The 20,573-nt window shown below is 41.2% G+C and overlaps 2 protein-coding genes across 3 annotated transcripts in view; one reads left to right on the top strand and one right to left on the bottom strand.

Annotated features, from left to right (window-relative positions):
* Positions 1-2,997: 2,997 nt before the first annotated feature.
* LOC117080796 (filamin-binding LIM protein 1-like) lies at positions 2,998-10,887 on the bottom strand. The gene is made up of 2 exons (XM_033206091.1): positions 9,713-10,887; positions 2,998-3,132 (listed from the first exon to the last, which is right to left on the bottom strand). The coding sequence occupies exon 1, from the start codon at positions 10,867-10,869 to the stop codon at positions 10,417-10,419; it is 453 nt and encodes a 150-aa protein (XP_033061982.1). The 5' UTR covers positions 10,870-10,887; the 3' UTR covers positions 2,998-3,132; positions 9,713-10,416.
* A 46-nt stretch (positions 10,888-10,933) lies between these two features.
* The window catches only part of CCDC83 (coiled-coil domain containing 83), an 82,717-nt gene continuing 73,077 nt past the window's right edge, over positions 10,934-20,573 (top strand). For both annotated transcript variants that reach the window (XM_033206088.1, XM_033206089.1), the window contains exons 1-2: positions 10,934-11,051; positions 15,740-15,862. In XM_033206088.1, the coding sequence (XP_033061979.1) occupies positions 15,768-15,862 (95 nt within the window). In that variant the 5' untranslated portion in view covers positions 10,934-11,051; positions 15,740-15,767. The remainder of the gene's footprint in view (positions 11,052-15,739; positions 15,863-20,573) is intronic.

A 20,573-nucleotide genomic window follows, 5' to 3' on the forward strand; every position in this document is an offset into this window, starting at 1 on the left:
ACATAGAGGGGAACACCACACACTGGGGCCTATCAGAGGATGGAGGGTGGAAGGAGGGAGAGGATGAGGAAAAATAACTAATGGGTATTAGGCTTGGTACCTGGGTGACGGAATAATCTGTACAACAAATCCCCATGACACAAGTTTACCTATATAACAAACCTGCACGTGTACCCCCAAACTTAAAATAAAAGTTAACTTTTTAAAAATCAGTGATTTATGTGAATTCAGATGTCACAATAACATAGAGGTATTATCATGCATGTGTAACTTATTTGTCAGGTACTACTTTCTGGCATTCTCACAGTATGGCATGCCTGGTTTACTTTCTGGAAAGAATAACCATTCATTTATCTAAACATTTGCTAAATATCTCTGAGCGCGTTTTACCTGGCTCTGTGCTAGGCACTGGTGGTATAATGGTGAAGCAGAGAGACATGGTCTACACCCTTACAGAGCTAAGAGATTAGCTTGAAAGATTGACACTGAATGAGTTCATTTCAAGGGCAAAGAGAGCTACAAGGGGGAGGTCAAGTGCATTCTGAAAGCTGTGGTCACTCTAGTGGCTGCCCATATCCCCGCAGCATTCAGCAGGCAAACTAAGGGCTTCCTCCTGCAAGCACCTCAACACTCAGTCCTGAGTGAGTACTTCTCTGACCCGCAGTGGGTAGGGCCATGGTTAGCCCCTGCAGGCTACTGGGACTGGGGAATCAATGCCCTCAGGAGCGTCCTCAACTGACGATAAATGAGAGTTAACCACCCAGCTTCCTCACCCTCTGGGTGGGACAATTCTGAGCATATTCTCTGCTTTCTCTGCTGTCTCCCAGGGTTTCCAGTGAAACCAAGCCCCTGTTACCCATCTCCCAATAACTTGTTTGCTAACATATCCTGAATTGGCTTTTCTTCCTCCCTCATGTCCCCATTTTCCTACCGTAGCTTTCCAAGACTACTTCCCTAATAAACTACTTGCACTCAAACCCCCATATAAAGGTGTTTCTGGGGGAACCCAACTGGAGCATATAACAAGGGGACCTGACCTAGACCTGGGTGGGCCTGGATCTTGGAGGGCCTTATCAGCCATGTCAGAAACCCTTTCCTAAGAGATCTGTGGAAAGCCATTTATGGTCTTAAGGGAATGGGTCTGTGGAAGAACGTGAAGAAAGGACTGAATTCAGGATGGCTAGATAGGAAGCTATTTCATCAGTCAACTCAGGAAAGATTGGGACCTGTACTAGGGAGGAGGTAGTGAAGAGAAAGCCTGACATAGTGCCTAGCTCATAGTAGCTGCCCAACAAATATAATCCAAAATACTTTTGGATGAAAATTAATGACTGGGTTAAATCTACTGTAGAATGTGTTCAATTCCAGCTGTGGCCAGTGGAATCTGTCAATAGACTATTGAAACTTGAAGCTTGATTAGATCTGGAGGTAAGGAAAATTAAAGAGTCTAAAATGGGCCAGGCATGGTGGCTCGTGCCTATAATCCCAGCATTTTGGGAGGCCAAGGCGGGCAGATCACTTGAGGTCTGGAGTTCAAGACCAGCCTGGCCAACATGGTGAAACCCTGTCTATAATAAAAATACAAATTGGGTGTGGTGACACACTCTTGAAATCCCAGTTACTTAGGAGGCTGAGGCAGAAGGATTACTTGAACCCGGGAGGCAGAGCTTGCAGTGAGCCAAGATCATGCCACTGCACTCCAGCCTGGGTGACAGAGCAAGACTCCATCTCAAAAAATGAAATGAAATGAAATGAAATGAAAAAATAAAATAAAATAAAATAAAGTAAATAAAATAAAATAAAAGTCTAGAATGACTCCTAATCTTCAGGCTTGAAAAGCTAAGTGGAGGCTGGTGTCATTTTCTAAATATGAAACATAGCCTCAAGGAGAAGAGGCAAATTGGAGGGGGTGCAAGAAATGAGTCTGGGGCAGGGTGTGACTGTGAGCCATCTAACTGATGCTGAGTGTGTGTGTAGTCTTGGAGCTGGGTCTGAGATGCATATTTGGGTCCCATCAAATTTAGACACTAACTAGGTGGAGAAAGCCCTCTCTGGCTACATGGAAAATATGACACAGAAAAGTTTCACATTCTCCTACTTTCCAGCATTCTCACATAACAGTTAAAAGGCTGCAAGGAAGAATTAACATTTATTGAGGACCTACAGTGTGCCAGGAATTGTACCCAGCAATCTTCAGAGCAGCCCTGAGAAGTATGTAATATTATGTCCATTTTCTAGATCAGGAAACTGAGATACAGAAAGGTAGAGTAACTCGTCCAAGGTCACACAACTAGTAAGCAGTTTCAGAACCCTGAACTGACTCCAAATTTCACGTTCTTAAACAAAATAAGCATCAACAAAGTGTGGTTATGGGAATTATATCTCTCAGTCTCACCAGATGCGTCAGTGGGTACTTCCCAAAGTCAGGGGCATTTGATAGAAGAAGGATTTTTCAATTTCAGGGTCAAAGACTATTCTCTGCAATAACTCTTTCAACTGCTCATGGCTTCACTTGGACAGCTTCCTCTCCAAGCAGTCCCCCTGCTGGTGACTCTATCGTGTAAGCCCTAACTGAAGCCTCTCAATTTCTGTCTCAGTAAATTTGCCTTTTCTAGACATTTCATTTACATAGAATAAGAAAGTGGTCTTCTGGCAATAGATTTTCTTAGCTAGTGTGCTGTATAAAGGGTAAAATAGTATGTCCTCAAAACCATATGAAGTGTGTAGGGAGTAATTCACAAACTTCTTACTCCCTTATTTAAAAATGGAGCACACTACCTTGGGTTTGCTAATATTGGTAGATAGTCCTGAAAATGTCAGTTTATTTTCCTTTCCATAAACAAATACAGTTCTTAAAATTGGAAGTTAGAGTGTATACTGCCTCATTCTCCAGATGTGAGGTAGTGTTACTCTATCTATTCTCTGGTGGTGTGGTGATAGTAGTTTCATAGACTACTTCCCGGTGTGGAGGTGGGCATCTCACCTGAGCCACAGAAGATTCCAGAGATTAGGCAAGCTGACAACTTGAGCCAAAGAGATGAGGTCATTCTTTTTGCCAGTCACTGCAATCTTGCAAAGGGCAGAGCCTGAGACAAGCTCCTTGGACCAGAAACTAGAACCAAGGGAGTGACCCTTAGGCAAAAGAAAGATTGAAACTGTGGTCAGTGGAACTCATTCTAGAACCTGACCCTGTCCTGCCTGTTCCCACCCTCCTCCACACTTGCCAGAGTGAACTTCTATCATCATCACAGAGCCTGTAATCTTCTGTATGGCTCAGAGGACCCACCATGATCTGTCCCTACTTGCTTCTCCAGCCTCCTGTCTCACTTCTCTCCTATCCCTGGGAACCTATTATCCAACCATGGTAATCTCTTCTGCTCCATTAGACACTCATCATTTTCATTTTTACCTCTAGGACTTTGTATTTGCAATGCCCTCTGTCCCAGGCCCTCCCACTCCATGCTCCAAACTTCCTGCTCATTGTCAAGTTCCTGCTTATTGTCAAGTCTTAATTTATATCTCAATTCCTCTGGAAAATTTTCCCTGACTCGCAAGACTGGATTATGTTTTCCATAGCACCTTGCTTTTACCCCTTTTCTGGAAAGTATCCAGCTGTTTTATAATTGCAGAATAACTTGATTGCTCCTCACTTCCCCTAGAATGAGAACTCCTTCAGGCAGAGACAGAATCTGTCCAACATCTGACCTCATGAGTTACAACAAGCTACAACTGCCCAGTGAAGTTGCTCCCGAATTCCTGATCCATAGAAACTGTGGGATAATAAATGATTATTATTGTCTTGAATTGCTACATTTTGGAGGAATTTGTTGTGCAATAATAGACAACAAATACACTAACAAAACTAATTAGTTTAAAACAACCTGGGCTGGGTGCCGTGGCTCACGCCTGTAATCCCAGCACTTTGGGAGACTGAGGCAGGAGGATCACTTGAGCCCAGGAGTTCAAGATGAACCTGGGCAACACAGTGAGACCTGGTCTCTACAAAAAAATTTAAAAATAAATAAAATAAAACAATCACCACTTTATTACAGCTCACAGATCCTGTAGGTTAGTAACTGGTGATCTCTCGCTCCTGTGGTTTCAACTGAGATTAACTCAGCAATACTTAGCTGATGGATGGGCCAGCTGGGACAGTCCAAGATTACTTTGTTCACATGTCTGGCACTTTGTGGGTTATAAGATGGGGTCAGCTAGAATGGTGGACCACAGTACCTATACTTGGCCTCTCCAGCATGGTTGTCTCACAGGAGATGGACTTCTTACATTGCAGCTGGCTTCCTCTAGAGCAAGTATCCCAAAAGAACCAGGAGGAAGCTGCATGACTTTTTAAAAATCTAGCCTCAGAAGGAACACAGAGTTATTTCCATACTCTCTTGCTTACAGTAGTCATAAGACTACTCAGATTCAAGGAGAGGGAACAGAGATGCCACCTCTTGAAGAGAGGAGTGTTAAAGAATATTGTTGGCCGGGCACGGTGGCTCAAGCCTGTAATCCCAGCACTTTGGGAGGCCGAGGCAGGCGGATCACGAGGTCAGGAGATCGAGACCATCCTGGCTAACATGGTGAAACCCCGTCTCTACTAAAAAAATACAAAAAACTAGCCGGGTGAGGTGGCGGGCGCCTGTAGTCCCAGCTACTCGGGAGGCTGAGGCAGGAGAATGGCATAAACCCGGGAGGTGGTGCTTGCAGTGAGCTGAGATCCAGCCACTGCACTCCAGCCTGGGCGACAGAGCGAGACTCCATCTCAAAAAAAAAAAAAAAAAAAAGAATATTGTTGCGGGAAGTCAGGGACCCTGAACGGAGGGACTATCTGAAGCCATGGCAGAAGAATATAAATTGTGAAGATTTCATGGACATTTGTTAGTTCCCCAAATTAATACTTTTATAATTTCTTACGCTTGTCTTTACTGCAGTCTCTGAACATAAATTGTGAAGATTTCATGGACACTTATCACTTCCCCAATCAATACCCTTGTGATTTCCCATGCCTGTCTTCACTTTAATCTCTTAATCCCATCATCTTCGTAAGCTGAGGAGGATGTATGTCACCTCAGGACCCTGTGATGATTGCGTTAACTGCACAAATTGTAGAGCATGTGTGTTTGAACAATATGAAATCTGGGCACCTTGAAAAAAGAACAGGATAACAGCAATGTTCAGGGAAAAGAGAGATAACCTTAAACTCTGACTGCCAGTGAGCTGAGCGGAACACAGTCCTATTTCTCTTCTTTCAAAAGCAAATAGGAGAAATATCACTGAATTCTTTTTCTCAGCAGGAACATCCCTGAGAAAGAGAATGTGCCCCTGAGGGTAGGCCTATGAATGGCCCCCTTGGGGGTGGCTGTCTTTTACAGTCGAAGCCGAAGGGATGAAATAAGTCCCCGTCTCCTGTAGAGCTCCCAGGCTTATTAGGATGAAGAAATCCACGCCTAATAAATTTTGGTCAGACAGGTTGTCTGCTCTCAAACCCTGTCTCCTGATAGGAAGTTATCAATGACAATGCATACCCAAAACTTCATTAGCAATTTTAATTTTGCCCCATCCTGTAAGTCCTGTGATCTCGCCCTGCCTCCATTTACTTTGAGATATTTTATTACCTTGTGAAGCATGTGATCTCTGTGACCCACACTCTATTCGTGCACTCCCTCCTCTTTTGAAAATTGCTAATAAAAACTTGCTGGTTTTACAGCTCAGGGGCATCACAGAACCTGCTGACATGTGATGTCTCTCCCGGACACCCAGCTTTGAAATTTCTCTCTTTTGTACTCTTTCCCTTTATTTCTCAAACCAGCCAACACTTAGGGAAATAGAAAAGAACCCATGTTAACTATTGGGGCGGGTTCCCCCAGTAGAATATGAAACATTTATTTATTTGCTGTTGTTGTTGTTTTGTTATTTTTTTTAGATGGAGTTTTTGCTCTTGTTGCCCAGGCTGGAATACAATGGTGCAATTTCAGCTCACTCTACCCTCTGCCTCCAGGTGCAAGTGATTCTCCTGCCTCAGTCTCCCAAGCAGCTGGAATTACAGGCATGCACCAGCACACCCCGCTAATTTTGAATTTTTAGTAGAGATGGGGCTTCACCATGTTGGTCAGGCTGCTCTCAAACTCCTGACCTCAGGTGATTTACCCGCCTCAGCCTCCCAAAGTGCTGGGATTACAGAGGTGAATCACCACACCCACGCCCAAGCTGAAACCATTTTTTTTTTTTTTGAGACAGAGTCTCACTCTGTCACCCAGGCTGGAGCGTGTAGTGGCGCGATCTCACCTCACTGCAACCTCCGCCTCTCAGGTTCAAGCGATTCTCCTGCCTCAGCCTCCCGAGTAGCTCGGATTACAGGCATGCACCACCACACCCAGCTAATTTTGTATTTTTAGTAGAGACGGGGTGTCACTATGTTAGTCAGGCTGGTCTCGAACTCCTGACCTCAGGTGATCCACCTGCCTCAGCCTCCAAAAGTGCTGGGATTACAGGCGTGAGCCACTATGCCCAGCCTGAAACCACTTTTAAAAAATTAAATTGTTAAAGTACAATTAAATTTTTAAAATTAAATTGTTAGAAACATTGTTAAAGTACAATTCATATACAATAAAATGTACCCATTTTAAATATATAGTTCAATGGGCTTTAACAAATCTGTACATCTTTGTAACCACCACCATAATCAAGATATAGAGCACTTCCTTTATTCCAGAAGTACTCTCCTGCCCCCTTGCAGTCAATCCCACACCCCAGCCCCTCAGCTCAAGGCCACCACTGATCTGCTTCCAGGCTTTTCTAGAATTTCATGATACAGCATATAGTTTTTCACACTTGGCTTCTTCACTTAGCTCAATTCTTTTGAGACCCATCCAGGTTGCTGCATGTATCAATAGCTCATTCCCCACACCCCCGTTTTTTTTCCCATTCATAAGTGCTGGCAACATTCCTTTTTTTTATTAAGTAGTATTATAAATAAAGTGGCTATGAACATTCATTTTCATTTCTCTTTGATAAATAAGAGTGGGGTTGCTGGGTCATACAGTATATGTTTAACCTTATAAGAGACTGCTAAACTGTTTTCCAAAATGGTTGCACCATTTTGTTTTTCCATCAGAAACATATGAAAGTTCCAGTTACTCCACAGCCTTGGCAACACATGGTATTGTCAGTCTGTTAGGGTTAGCCATTCTAGTGGGTATGTAGTAGTTATCTCACTGTAGTTTCAATTTGCATTTGTCTGATAACTAATGATATTGAGCATCTTTTCATGTGCTAACTGGCCATGAATATATCTACTTTTTGGAGTGTCTATTCAAATCTTTTGGCATTTGTAATTAGTTGGTCTTTTTCTTATTATTGAGTTTGAGGAATTATTTATAAATTCTAGATCACAGTCTTATGGCAGGTACATGTATTGCAAATGTTTTCTTCCAGACCATGGCTTGCCTTTTCATCTTCTTAAAACTAAAGATCAGGCTGGGCATGGTGGCTCACGCCTACGATCCCAGCAATTTGGGAGGCCAAGGCGGAAGAATCACCTCAGGCTGGGAGTTTGAAACCAGCCTAGGCAACATGACAAGACCCCCATCTCTACAAAAAATAAAATAAAATACTAAAAAATCAGTTGAGCATGGTGGCACGTGCCTGTGGTCCCAATTACTTGGTAGGCTGAGGCAGGAGGATCACATAAGCTTGAGAGTTCGAGGCTGCAGTGAGCCATTTCCATACTGCTGCATTCCAGCCTGCGTGACAGAGCAAGACCCTGACTCAAATAACAAACCAAAAGAAGAAAAAAAGAAAAAAAAAAAAACCCTCAAAAGCAGATGTTTTAAATTTAAATTTGATGAAGTTCAAGTTCTTTTTTTCTTTTTTGAATCATGCTTTTTGTGTCCTATGTAAGACTTGGCTGATGCAAAGTCAAAAAGATTTTTTGTCTTATTCTAGAAGTTTTATAGTTTTCACCTTTATGATTCATTTTGAGTTAATTTTTTGTATGGTTTTTGGTCAGAGTGAAGCTTCACTTTTTTTTTTTCTCAGCTAGATATCCAATAGTTACAGTAGCATTTGTTCAAAAGATTATGCTTTGCTTATTGAGTTACTTTTACACTTTTGTCTGAAGCAACTGATCATATATGTACAAGTGTATTTCTTGATTTTTTGTTATAGTCTATTGGTCTATATGTTTGTCCTTTTGTGTTCATATTTTAAAACTACAGCAAGCATGCAGCAATTCATTGTTGCTAAATGCTGTTGTGATGTCACATGCTAAAACTCTCAGGCACAATTCAAATAATATAGCCCAGGTTCCTGGGATAAGAAACCCTGGCTCCAGCTTACTGTCCTGAGCTCCTCTTATACCTGAGAAAACAGAGAGATCATAAGAGTAATTTCAAAAATTAATTAGGCAGAGGAAGTAAGAAGGAAAAAAAAGAGATGTGATATCTTTTTGCCGGAATTCTGGTTATTTAAGTTAAACTTGGTTTGGAGAGATAAAGAAAAAAAAGTGAACTGCAGGTATATGCCTCTGGCTTCAAGTGAAAAAATATGACCCTTATAAATAGTGAGACACCATCCCATTTTATAATATAATATTGCAACGTGACAATGGATGTTGGGTTAAAACGATCTCCTTCTTAAAGGTAGCATATACATTTTTCATCTTAAGAGAATATTTTAGTTCATGATTATTTATTTTTGCAAAGCATCTATTTAATTGTTTCAAATTTGTGAGGAACAAAGTTATTGGACAGGAAGTTGTAGCACAGCTTTTCTATTTCTCAAAAGTAACTACTGTAGGTAAAATGTCTGATTTACCAAAAGTTTGAACTGGTTCGCAAAGGCAGTAAGTTCATTTCTAGTTCAGGTCTTTAGAAACTATTGTGAGATTTAATAATAATAAGACCCTGCAGTTGTTTTTGTTTAGCAATTGCTCATATCAAACAGGTTCTTTGCAGTTTAGCCAAAACAGACAGCCTATTTGGCTTTTTCTACCATAGATACTTTCCTACGTCTATTTCTACATCATTCAGTGTGGCAAGGCTAACAGAAAATCAAGGTCAAATGAGGAAACTCGGCAAATGGTTTTTATCTGGCTTCACACTGATCACCAACTGGTAAACACCATAAGAAAAACTGTGCAGGATACAAATGATAGGTAAAAGTACAGTTTTTCACTATAGGCCCAGGCTCTCATAAAAGAAGCAGGCCTAAGATTTATAGGAAATGATGTGGGAATGAATTCAAAGTGCTGAAGAATCACAAATTGCTTTTATATTTGACTAAAAAACTCCATGCTTTAAAAATTTTCCACTGGTAGCTTTTTCTCCTGAGTTTGCATTCTTAATAATTTTATCCTATAATCCCATCTGATGATGTTATTTTAGGGAAAACCAGGTTAACAGAAGAACCTTTATATCAGATGTGTAGATCATAGCAAATTCCTGGCACTTAATAAATACAACACTGATAGACTAAAGGGAGGTTTAAATGAGGTGGAACACATAAATTATCTCTAATAATGGTTAATTTTTGGATATTTTACTGATGAGAAAAACTCCCTTAACCAAAAGTTGCTTAATATTTTCATTAACTGCTTCATTTCCCTTCCTTTAAGTTCTTAATACGTTATTAATATAACACAGCATGAATCAAAAATATTATAATCCATTTTTAAAAAAACAAATTCAAGAATGCCAAACACGTGACTTACGAAGGGAGCAGGGAAGCCTAAAGGAGCCTCATTTCTGTCTTCCTGGGACAAAAGGATAAGTAATTGAACTGTAACTACCTGTAACTACCAGGATATAGACGCTCCTAGGATGTAAAAGAAAATCGTCCATTTAGAGTCAGTGTCAAAGTACAAAAAAAGAAAATTATCTTGAGGCAGATAATGAGAAATAATGCAAGAGAGGAAGGAGAAACTTTAAGGGCTGTTACGTGTAGGATTTTCTTTTTCTCTCTCGGAGGAGAGAACAGCAAAAAGCGAAGAGTGGGAAATACTGGACTTAAATTCCTTTCTCAAGGTTTAGGAACAAAAAAGGAAAGCGAAAAGGAAAACAGAATCAAGGACTTGTACAGCAGGAAGTTGTCCTATAAGCATTTAGTCCAGGGATCTGCCATTCTTATTAAGAGCTAAAACCAAACAATGAGTGCACAAAAGTGGAAAGAAGAGAAGCCGCCACGGTGGAAGAAGCGGAGCGGGGTAGAGGCGCGCAGAACCCTCACAGACCACCCGGCCCGGGCCCGTCCCCGTCCCGGTCCGCGTCCCCCGAACTGTGCGGAAACCACCACCGAGTCCAGGCGTCTCATTTTACAGCGGAACACACAGACTCTGAGACCCAAATGACCTGCTCACGGTAACAGCACAAAGTCCGTGGGTCCTGTGTCTACAGTCACCAACTTCCGGGCTTGCGACTAAAGGGAGCCAAGCAGCTCGTGAGCGTTTGAGACCAGCTGGGTCAGCGGAAAAAGGCTGGAGAGAGCGACGGCAGCTACCACGGCGGCGGTGCAGGCCCTCGGCCGGGACTCTTCCCTGCACCGCCACCAGATGGCGCGCTTGGCCCGCCGTTCGCGGCTAAGCTTGGGCGGGTGGAGAGGGAGTGGGAGGGAGGACGTCGGTTGCCTTGGAAACGCAGGGCGCGGCACCGGCTGCGGTGGAGCCGGTGGGCCTGGTCCGCGGGCTGAACTGTAGTGCGAACTATCGGCCCACGGCGGGGTATCCACCGCTGGAGGCTGTGGAGGGGATGTCAGGAGACTGGCTGGCCTCTTTTCTTGGTCCCCGACTCCTTCCAGTGTGACACTGAAGACTTTATAAGCATCCCCGGCCCACCCTCCACAGACCCCCCCTCCACGGGCCCCCCTGTCCATGGGCCCCCCTGTCCACGGGCCTGGGCTTGCGCCGCTTCGAGATCAGCCTGGGGGTCGCGCCCTCCTGGTCTTGTCCCGAAGCGCCGTTCTTGGGCCGTTAGGAGCTGCTGGGAAGGGCTCTGATAGGCCTACCCCTCTTCTCCATCCAGGAGATGAGAAGGAAGGCAGTCCTTTTTAATCTGGTAAGAATGTCAACCCATCTCTCCACCTTGCGGTAGAATCCCTGGATACATTATTTGCCCTCTCGAAAGGCAGGCTCTGAATTTGGTTCAGGTTTATAACCTTCACGGTGCCCTCACACAGCCCCTAGCACACAGCAGATGCAGAGTAGACTAAGAATGCCTTCCCTTCTTGCGAGGCTTTATCACTTGACAGTTTTCCCAAAGTGTCTGGAGCCTCATAATAGCCCGGACAGCAGCTAGGACAGATGGAGGAGGAAACAGGTCAGAGGTTCAGAGCCTTGGCCGAGGTTATACAACTCCGTGCAGGAACGGGGACCAAGCTCAGTCTTGTTCTCTTAGTGCCCCTCTCACCAAATTCTGAGTCTAGTGAATGCTTTCTAAGTAAGAACCTCACATATTCTTGCATCCTTCTCAATATCAGTGCAATGATCTTCCCCTGTAGGTACTTCATACGTGCTAAGTGTGTTATTGATGTCTTTTACCCTCATATCCCAATTCATAGATTGGTTTCAACTTCTTGCTCTGGATACCACAACATTCTTCTAAAGAGAACTTGGCTTCTTTTATGAATTTGTCACATTTGTACAGTACCGTGTTTGTTTCCTCACTCCCTTATCCCATAATTTTCTGCTGGGCAAGAGAGAGAGTTGAGGAAGTGATTAAGAGATGGGAAAAGGTGCCCTATGTAAGCGACCCCCCCCCAAAAAAAAAGGAAAAGAAAGATTCATGTGATGACAGAGGAGAAAAATAATGACTGGATATTTATCAGTCTGTGTGATAATTGCTCATGGATTGCCTTACAGCCACCTCCAGAAGATCCTCTTTAGACTCACTACTGCTATTTGAAGGTAGAAAGAAACCCTTTTTGTTCTCTACCATCATTATTGCATATATTTCCCTTATCCTAATAATAATATTCTCATAGTTATTTTTCTTTTCTTTGTTGATAATTCTAAAACTGAAGAACAATAAGAATTGGAAAAAATGTAGTTCTGGTTACTAGAGAAGTTAGTGTAATAGACTGCATTTCAAACTATTTGATATTAGCAACTCTGGATCAGAAGACAGAATAATTTTAAAGCTAAGACTCCAATATAATTTGGGTACTGCAGTAGAAAAATGTGCCATGACTAAAGGATTTGCATTGGTGAAGAAAATACATGCTAATGTAATGTACATCATCAATCATCCAAGTGAAACTTGAAAATGTCACTCATCTAGATATTTTTAAATACCTTGATTTTAATATATGATTTTAACATATTTCCAAACAAGACAAATTTTACATTTTAACACTAATGATTTTGGGCCCTATCATATATACATAATCAATACAAAAAGATGTCTCAATTTTTAAAATTAATGCTTAGGTGGTACTATTACCACTGAATGGCTTTAAATTAATTCAGGATTTTTAAAAACATTTACTGGAGACCAATTCTAATGGAGTTAAAAATGTGTTCTGTGCAATCTCATTTGCAGTAGCCACAAAATGAATAAAATACCTAGGAACCCCCGTCCGGTGTCATATCCCCAGTGCCTGTCCCCAGATCGAGGCCTGGGCCCCTTCAGCCGTGTCTATCACAAGCACCACCAGCAGGTCTGACAAACTGCCCTACAAAGTCGCGGACATTGGCCTGGCCTCCTGGGGATGCAAAGCCCTGGATATCGTGGAGAACCAGGTGCCAGGCCTGATGTGCATGTGGGAGCTGTACTTGACCCTCCAAGCCCCTGAAGGGCACCCACATTGCCAGCTGCCTACATGTGACCCATGGATATGGCCATCCTCATTGAGACCTTCATTACCCTGGGTGCCAAGCTGCAGTGGTCCAGCTGCAACATCACCCAGGACCATGTGGCAGCTGCCATTGCCAAGGCTGGCATTCCAGTTGTACGCCTAGAAGGGCGAAACAGAGGAGAAGGAGTACCTGTGGTGCACCAAGCAGACATTACACTTCAAAGACGGGATCCTCAACATGATTCTGGATGTCGCTGGGGCCCCCACCAACCTCATCCACACAAAATACCCACAGCTCTTGTAGGGCATTTTTTTTAAAGTTCTGCTGCAGTGTGCTTCTTTCTTCCTATCTGTCTCAGTAGCATCTTGCCTCATCTATACTTTGTAACTGGGGGCTAGTTAAAGCACCATGCAGAGCAGGCATTGAATAGATGTTTGTAGTTACTGACAGATTCGACGTCTGTTTGTCAGATATTCTAAGTGTAACCTTCCTGGAAGATAACTGCATTTACTTTGTGAATATTTTTCTAGGATTCTCACCCTTTACTGAGAGAAATCTTCTGGGTGGTCAGGAACTGTGAATCCTTGTAAATGTTTATGAAAGGCCCCATGGTTTATAGCACATTATCAAATGCAAAAATAGATGTTGAGGTACTATCATTAGCCCAATGCAAAAATGCAGCTATTAAGCAGGCAGTCCAATTGGCTTACCAATTTTCTTGAAGTGTGTGAAACAGTGAATCTTAATAGAGTTTATGTATAAAGCATTTGTGCTTTAATGGGTCCACATTTTCACTCATATTTTATTAAAATCCTTTGCCATAAGCTGCAGTTAGGTAAGTAATTATACATTAGTCAGAAAATTAAAAACATAAAAGCCAGGTAACTGAGGTAATTGAGCAGGATGAGGTCATTTTTCCTCCAGCACCAGATGGGTACCACAGGTAAAAACCATAACACTTGGTCTCTTCCATATGACTTAGAAAGAGGTAAATGTTGACATTTGTTTTAACTTTTAAATAAAATATTTTATGGTAAAAATTATTACTAAATAGTAAGTTATTGTTTTAAAATGAAACATTTGTCAGTATGCTTTTTGTGCAACAGTAAAGTTTAAAATTCTAATTCTAAAATGGAAAATAATATAAAAATTCAACTCTGCATCTGAAACAAAAGAGTAATCTTTTCTTAACTGATAATTTCTGTGAATTGTGGTGGTATCATGATGACACCTTTTGGTGTGGAGCCTATTAAATTATTATCAACACTTTCATATTTCAGAAGACACTAATGTACTAATGTATTAAATCTTTTTGTTGTGTCATCTGTGTGCTTTTCAGTTGGAAAGTATTGTGGTATATTTGCATTCATGTATATGCTCAAATTAGTTAGCATACACAGTAGTGCAAACCTGGTTTGAAAAGTCGCAGACATTAAGACAGACTTACTGGAAGTCTGAGTGTGCAGGCAGCATGTCTACAGAGAAAAAGCATGTTTTCATTTTAACAAGTTTTTCCACTTTGGAGCTGAATGGTCTACAAAGATTTACATGGATTGCCAATTCAGTGATCCAAATCAATGACGGCTGACAATAGCAAGCCTCATGGGTTAGTCTTCCCACACATCATTGTACTTGCAGCAGGCAGACATTCTATGCTTTAGTTACCCAGAACCTGAAGAAGCTTAACCTGGAGAAACAACTGAAGGGAAAGAGGAAGGGGCACTATACAGAGATAGAGCTAGAGATATATACCTTTCTCTATATCTCAGACACTATGCTAGGTGCTTTAAATATTAGCTTATTTAATCCTTAAAATAGCTCTTAGCGTAGAATTGTTATCCTTCTCCCTTGACAGATGATGAAACTGAAGTTCTTCAAAAAGATTAAGTAACCTATGCAAGGTCACACAGATAATAGTGATGGATCTAGGATTAAAGCCCATGTCTGCCTGATTCGTTCATGCATCCACTCATGTGTTCATTTGACAAGCATTTATTGTGTGTCTATTGTGCTTGGTGAGGAAATACAATAGTGCACAAGAATTACATCATTCCTACTCTCATGAGAGTTTCCAGCCATTTAAACAAATAATTACAAAGATTATATTATATGCTTTCCGCCATACCTAACTACTGATACATTTATTTAAGGCTAGGTACTTATTCTTTTAAGATTAGTGGAAATTAAAAGATATAAATATGTTAAGGAAGACCATAATCTGAAAAGTCTACGTTAGTACCCAAACCAAACCTATGAAAGTACTCCTGCTTACTATAAACATCTGTGAACAGTGGGTCTTGATTTTCCCTTTTAAAATGTATTTTTGATTTATTATCATTAGGTATGAAACCAATTAATAGCTGATGAGCAGTTATTATTAATACATTATTATTTGCATTTGCAAAGATCAACCATTTTAAAAGTACTTCAATGTGTGCTTTTATTTGCTCTTTATATCAACCCTGCCCAAACCTAATTTTTTTTGGATCCTGATTCTAATTCTTAAGTCTTTTGGATCCTAGCTTCTTCGTGCTCATAGAAAATTGTGGTTTTGTTTTCATTTTCTTTGAAAACTTAATAGACATTTAATTAATCTCTCTCTGCCAAACACTGTGGGGAAATAAAATGATTGAAAAAGCTCAGTTCTTTGCTCTCAAAAGAGCTAGATAGGGGCAACAGATATAGATGAATAACATAAGAGAAGGAGTATCTTAGAAAGTTTTGGGTGGAGGGAATGCTACACCTGGGATAAACATGGAATTCACCAGAATCAAGAATCCAATCACTTCATGATGTTCCACCATTGTGGTGAATGTTAGATCTGGGGTCATGGAAGCAATCAGGATAGAAAGCCAGTATTAAGTCCCAGAGGTACCTTATCTAGAGTAAACAAAAGTAGGGAGGCAAAGATGGAATTTTTCACTTTTCCTATGTCTCTTTTCTAAACAGGTATATTTCTTAATAGCTAACCAGCACAATGGAAAACTCAGGGAAAGCAAATAAAAAGGATCCACATGATGGGCCACCAAAAGAAGTTAAATTGCCTACAAGTGAAGCACTTCTAGACTATCAGTAAGTTTTTATTCTGAAATCCAAAAGTTGCCATAGATAAAGGGCAGTCATTGTTAAGGCTCATATAACTCTAATGCAAACAATGCATGCAGCAACTGCCAAAAGAATAGAGGTGGATTTGGAGGCCTAATCGCACTCTTGTGCTATGCACATATTTTTAAAGGTTTTTGAAACCTTGAATATAACATAGTCCAAGTAGTAGCTACAACTACTTGGACTATGTTATGAAATGAAATGAGAGCTGCTATGAAACAGCTTTCATTAATGTAGTATTGGCTCCCTCAGTTGTTTATTGGTTACTCTCACCTATGCATACAACAGCTTGCTAGCTTACCTCTTAAAATACAACACAGAATGGTTAGTTTACATTTATAGAGAGTAGAAGAGGCCGGGCGTGGTGGCTCACACCTGTAATCCCAGCACTTTGGGAGGCCAAAGTGGGTGGATCACCTGAGGTTGGGAGTTCAAGACCAGCCTGACCAACATGGTGAAACCAGGTCTCCACTAAAAATCCAAAAATTAGTCAGGCATTGTGGTGCATGCCTGTAATCCTAGCTACTCGGGAGACTGAGGCAGAAGAATTGCTCAAACCCAGGAGGCAGAGGTTGCAGTGAGCCAAGATCATGCCACTGCACTCTAGCCTGGGCAACAGAGCAAGATTCCATTGAGACTCCATCTCAAAAAAAAAAAAAAGAGAGAGAGAATAGAAGAGAAAATTTCCCTTTATGTGACCTTTTATTTCTTAGACATTCTGACTTACATTATTCCTAAATGGCTACATATCAAATTCAAATGATTTACAGAAAATTCTTTTTAATAATAATAAAATTTTATAATGTCTCCATCCTAGGAGCTGGAGACAAAACCATAGGTAACATTTATTCTATGTTTATGTTTTATTCCAACAAATAGCTCCTTGAGGGTCTTTGAACCTTAGCTTTTGGCACGAGGTAGGCGTTTTAATGTGTAATTCTTAGAGAATTAATAGATAAGTGTTAGTCTTTTCTCACATAAGGCTGAAATGTACTTCATTCATGTACTCATTCAATAAGTGCTTGAGTGTTTACCAAGTGCAAGTCAAGTGCCGGGTACTGGAGTGTAGCAGCAAACAGGACTACATGGTCCCTGCCTTGATGAAGCATGGGAGACAGACAATAAACCACGAATTTGAGCTTTTAAAAAAGTGACAGGATGGTGTGGTGGCTCATGCCTGTAATCCCAGCCCTTTGAGAGGCGAAGTCGGGTGGATGAGCCCAGGAGTTTGAGATCAGCCTGAGTAACATGATGAAAACCCATCTCTACAAAATAAAAATTAGTCCCTGCTATTTAGGAGGTGGAGATAGGAGGATTGCCTGAGCCAAGGCAGGTCAAGGTTACAGTGAGCCATGACTGTGTCACTGCACTCCAGCCTTGGTGACAGAGAGGGGCCCTGTCTCAAAACAAACAAACAAACAAAAAACCCATGGCTATAACAAAGGTACTATGAAAGAAAACTGTAGGTTGCTGTTTAACAGCATAACTAAAGGACTTGACCTAGTCAGAGGAGTTAGGGAAAGCTTGTTTGAGAAAGCTTTGAGCTGATTTCTGGAAAAGGAACAGGCATTATGGAGACACAGAGCAGTGGAGAGCATGACTTATGGAAGACAGGAGGGGGGGAAAGAGATTATCAGACCGGGAACTGAGAGAAGGGAGGCTGAGGGAGGCAGGGCAAGAGCAGACACTGGTGATTTAGGCAAGGGTCAGATCAAGAAGAACACTTAGGTTTTTATTAGAGGAGTATAAGGTTGAAAATGGAGAGCCCATGATGCTAGTGACTAGGTCTTTGTTTAAGAGAGTTGTCATTGTTGTTTAAAGACAGAGTCTCAGTCTCTCACCCAGGCTGGAGTGTAGTAGCCTGATTATAGCTCATTGCAGTATCAAACTCCTGGGCTCAAGTGTTCCTCCTGCCTCAGATTCCTGAGTAGCTGGGATGACAGGCATATACCACCATGCCCAGCTAATTTTTAAATTTTGGGTAGAGCTGGGTCTCAAACTCCTGGCCTCAAGCAATCCACTGCCTCAGCTTCCCAAAGTGCTGGGATTTCAGGCATGAGCCACCTCACCTGGCCAAGAAAGATTTTAGATTTTAAAATCTAAAGGAAGGATTTATTTTAAAATGTACCATAAAAAATGTATGGTGTTCTTAACAGCATTCAGGGAAAATCTATCTCCTTCGGAGACCCCAATATATTCGTGTGTACTTTTTAGGATGCAGTGAGTGAAGGGATCAGAACACCAAGAGAGAAGAGGCTTTCATCTGTTTCCTTTTACTTTCTGCTTGAAGTAACATTAATAACTAGATACTATTCATACTCATTTCTCAACATAACTGAAAACTTCCTTCATCTCATCTTAGGAGAGGTGGACAAAACCTGGTCTCTAATTTGCTCCCATGGTGTAACTGGTGACATCCAGTTAACAGCTGTTTCTCTCTCTTTTGGGTCAACCAGAAACCAGTCTTTCCCCTCTTTAACAAAGGTTTACAAAGAGGCATACATTTAAAAATTCTCATGATCTAGTGCAAGATAGAAACCGAACATCTCATACCCTTGTTCTTTTGTATTTGTTAAAACTAAATAAATAATCTCATGGACTGGAACAGCCACGGTCTTCTGTACCATGCTCTACTGATGACAGTTTATGCATTCCATGTGTTCCTCGGTGACAGAACTGTTGTCACATGACAAATAGCCAACACACTCCCTTTCACCATCAGAGGCAGGATTGTCCAGGAGTTCCCTGGCAGCCTCTTATATCTCTCTCAGCTCCTAACAAAGCAATGAGCACGCAGTAGTTAGTTAATTCATGGTTTTTGAGCAACTGAACTTTTTTCAAATTTATCCCAAGAAAAGAAAGTCATGAACTTCTATGGTTGTTTGTGAAGAGCTGATACTACCAATGTTCAGTCTATAAAATTATCGTCTCTGAATAATGATGGTTTTTATTTTCTCCTTTATACTTGTCTTGCCCCCAGTTTTCTACAATAAGTATGAATATAGATATAGAAATAGGTGACAATATGGTCGTGAGTGAAAAAATGGAGATTATGATATAGATTTTTTGAAAGTCAAGTTTATTTGGATCAGTGATTTGTTTGTTTTTGAGACAAGAGTCTCGCTCTGTCACCCAGGCTGGAGTGCAGCAGCATGATCACGGCTCACTACAACCCCCGCCTCCTGGTTTCAAGCAATTCTCCCACCTCAGCCTCCTCAGTAGCTGGATTACAGGCATGCACCACCACACCCAGCTAATTTTTTGTATTTTTAGTAGAGATGGGGTTTGCCATGTTGGCCAGGCTGGTCTTGAACTCCTGATCTCAGGAAATCCTCCTGCCTCGGCCTCCCAAAGTGCTGGGATTACAGGTGTTAGCCATGTTTGTTTATTTTTATAGAGACAGAGTCTCCCTATGTTGACTAGGCTGGTCTCAAACTTCTGGGGTCAGGTGCTCAGCCCACCTCAACCTCCCAAAATGCTAGGATTACAGGTGTGAGCCACTGTGCCCAGCCCAGATTTGTGTTTTTATATGGATAAGGCAGTTAGAATATTTGAAGTGAAGGAAAAAATATGGTGGGTCATTTGTGTTTGGCTCTCCCTCAACAAACTGTGAGCTCCTTGAAGACTATTCTTTACTCATCTCTGTACCTCTAGTATCTAGCACAGCCTTATAGTATGAGCTCAGAGATTCTTTGTTGAGTAAATGTTGTTGAATCTTGTCTGAAAGCAAAATCACACTCATGAAAACAAATACAATGTTATTTTTGCCAGTAGATACAGGAAACAAATTTTTTAACGTACTAACACTCAGTGATGAAATGTCCACCAATAAACAAGCTCTTTCTTACCCACTCTTGAGTATAAATTGTTCAAATGTTCTGAAAACATCTGTAACAAAGCAATCCTGCCCTTTTATCAGGTAATTTCAGGGATATAGGAAGTCTTTCCCAGAACATAAAGTCATGAACTTCTATGGTTGTTTGTGAAGAACTGATACTGTCAATACTAAATCTATAAAGTGATCATCTCTAAGTAACAGTAGTTTTTATTTTCTCCTTTATACTTGTTGTCTCCCAGTATTCTACAATGAATATGGATAGATATATAAAAACATGTGAGTATGGTTATGGGTTTAAAGAACAAAACACAAAAATATAGGTTTTTTGGAATTCAAATGTATTTATTTTCCTTCCCAGAATTTTCAATGAAATTGCATGGGTGGGGGGAACATTGACACATTACTAACATTTTAACAATATAGAGAGTGGGAGAAAGATGACATATTGTCTTACTAACAATTTAATATCACTGTGCTTTAGAATTGTGCCATATCCTTTTCAAACTGCTTTAATGTATATTGGTTTATTATCACCCCACTTGCTTCAGCACCTAGTGTGACATGTCAGATTCTAGGGTACTGAGTAGATGGGAGAGATATTAAAAAGGAAAAAGTGTATAAGGAATAATGATGCTTGAAGTCCCCATAAAGTGTTGAGTTCTGAAGTTAAGCTTCATCTGCTTCCTGGTAAAACATACCTCTTCGTGAAGCCAGCGAAGGCTGAAGTAGATTTCAAAGAGAGGCTCAGCTAAATTAGACCCACAGCTACCATGAGCTCCACAAGAGGGCCAGTGAAGCTGCCAAAACATTTAGGGCATCTCAGAATTCCCCACTGAGGCC

Source organism: Trachypithecus francoisi, unplaced genomic scaffold, assembly GCF_009764315.1.
Source record: "Trachypithecus francoisi isolate TF-2019V2 unplaced genomic scaffold, Tfra_2.0 Lachesis_group8, whole genome shotgun sequence".
Lineage (NCBI taxonomy): Eukaryota > Metazoa > Chordata > Mammalia > Primates > Cercopithecidae > Trachypithecus > Trachypithecus francoisi.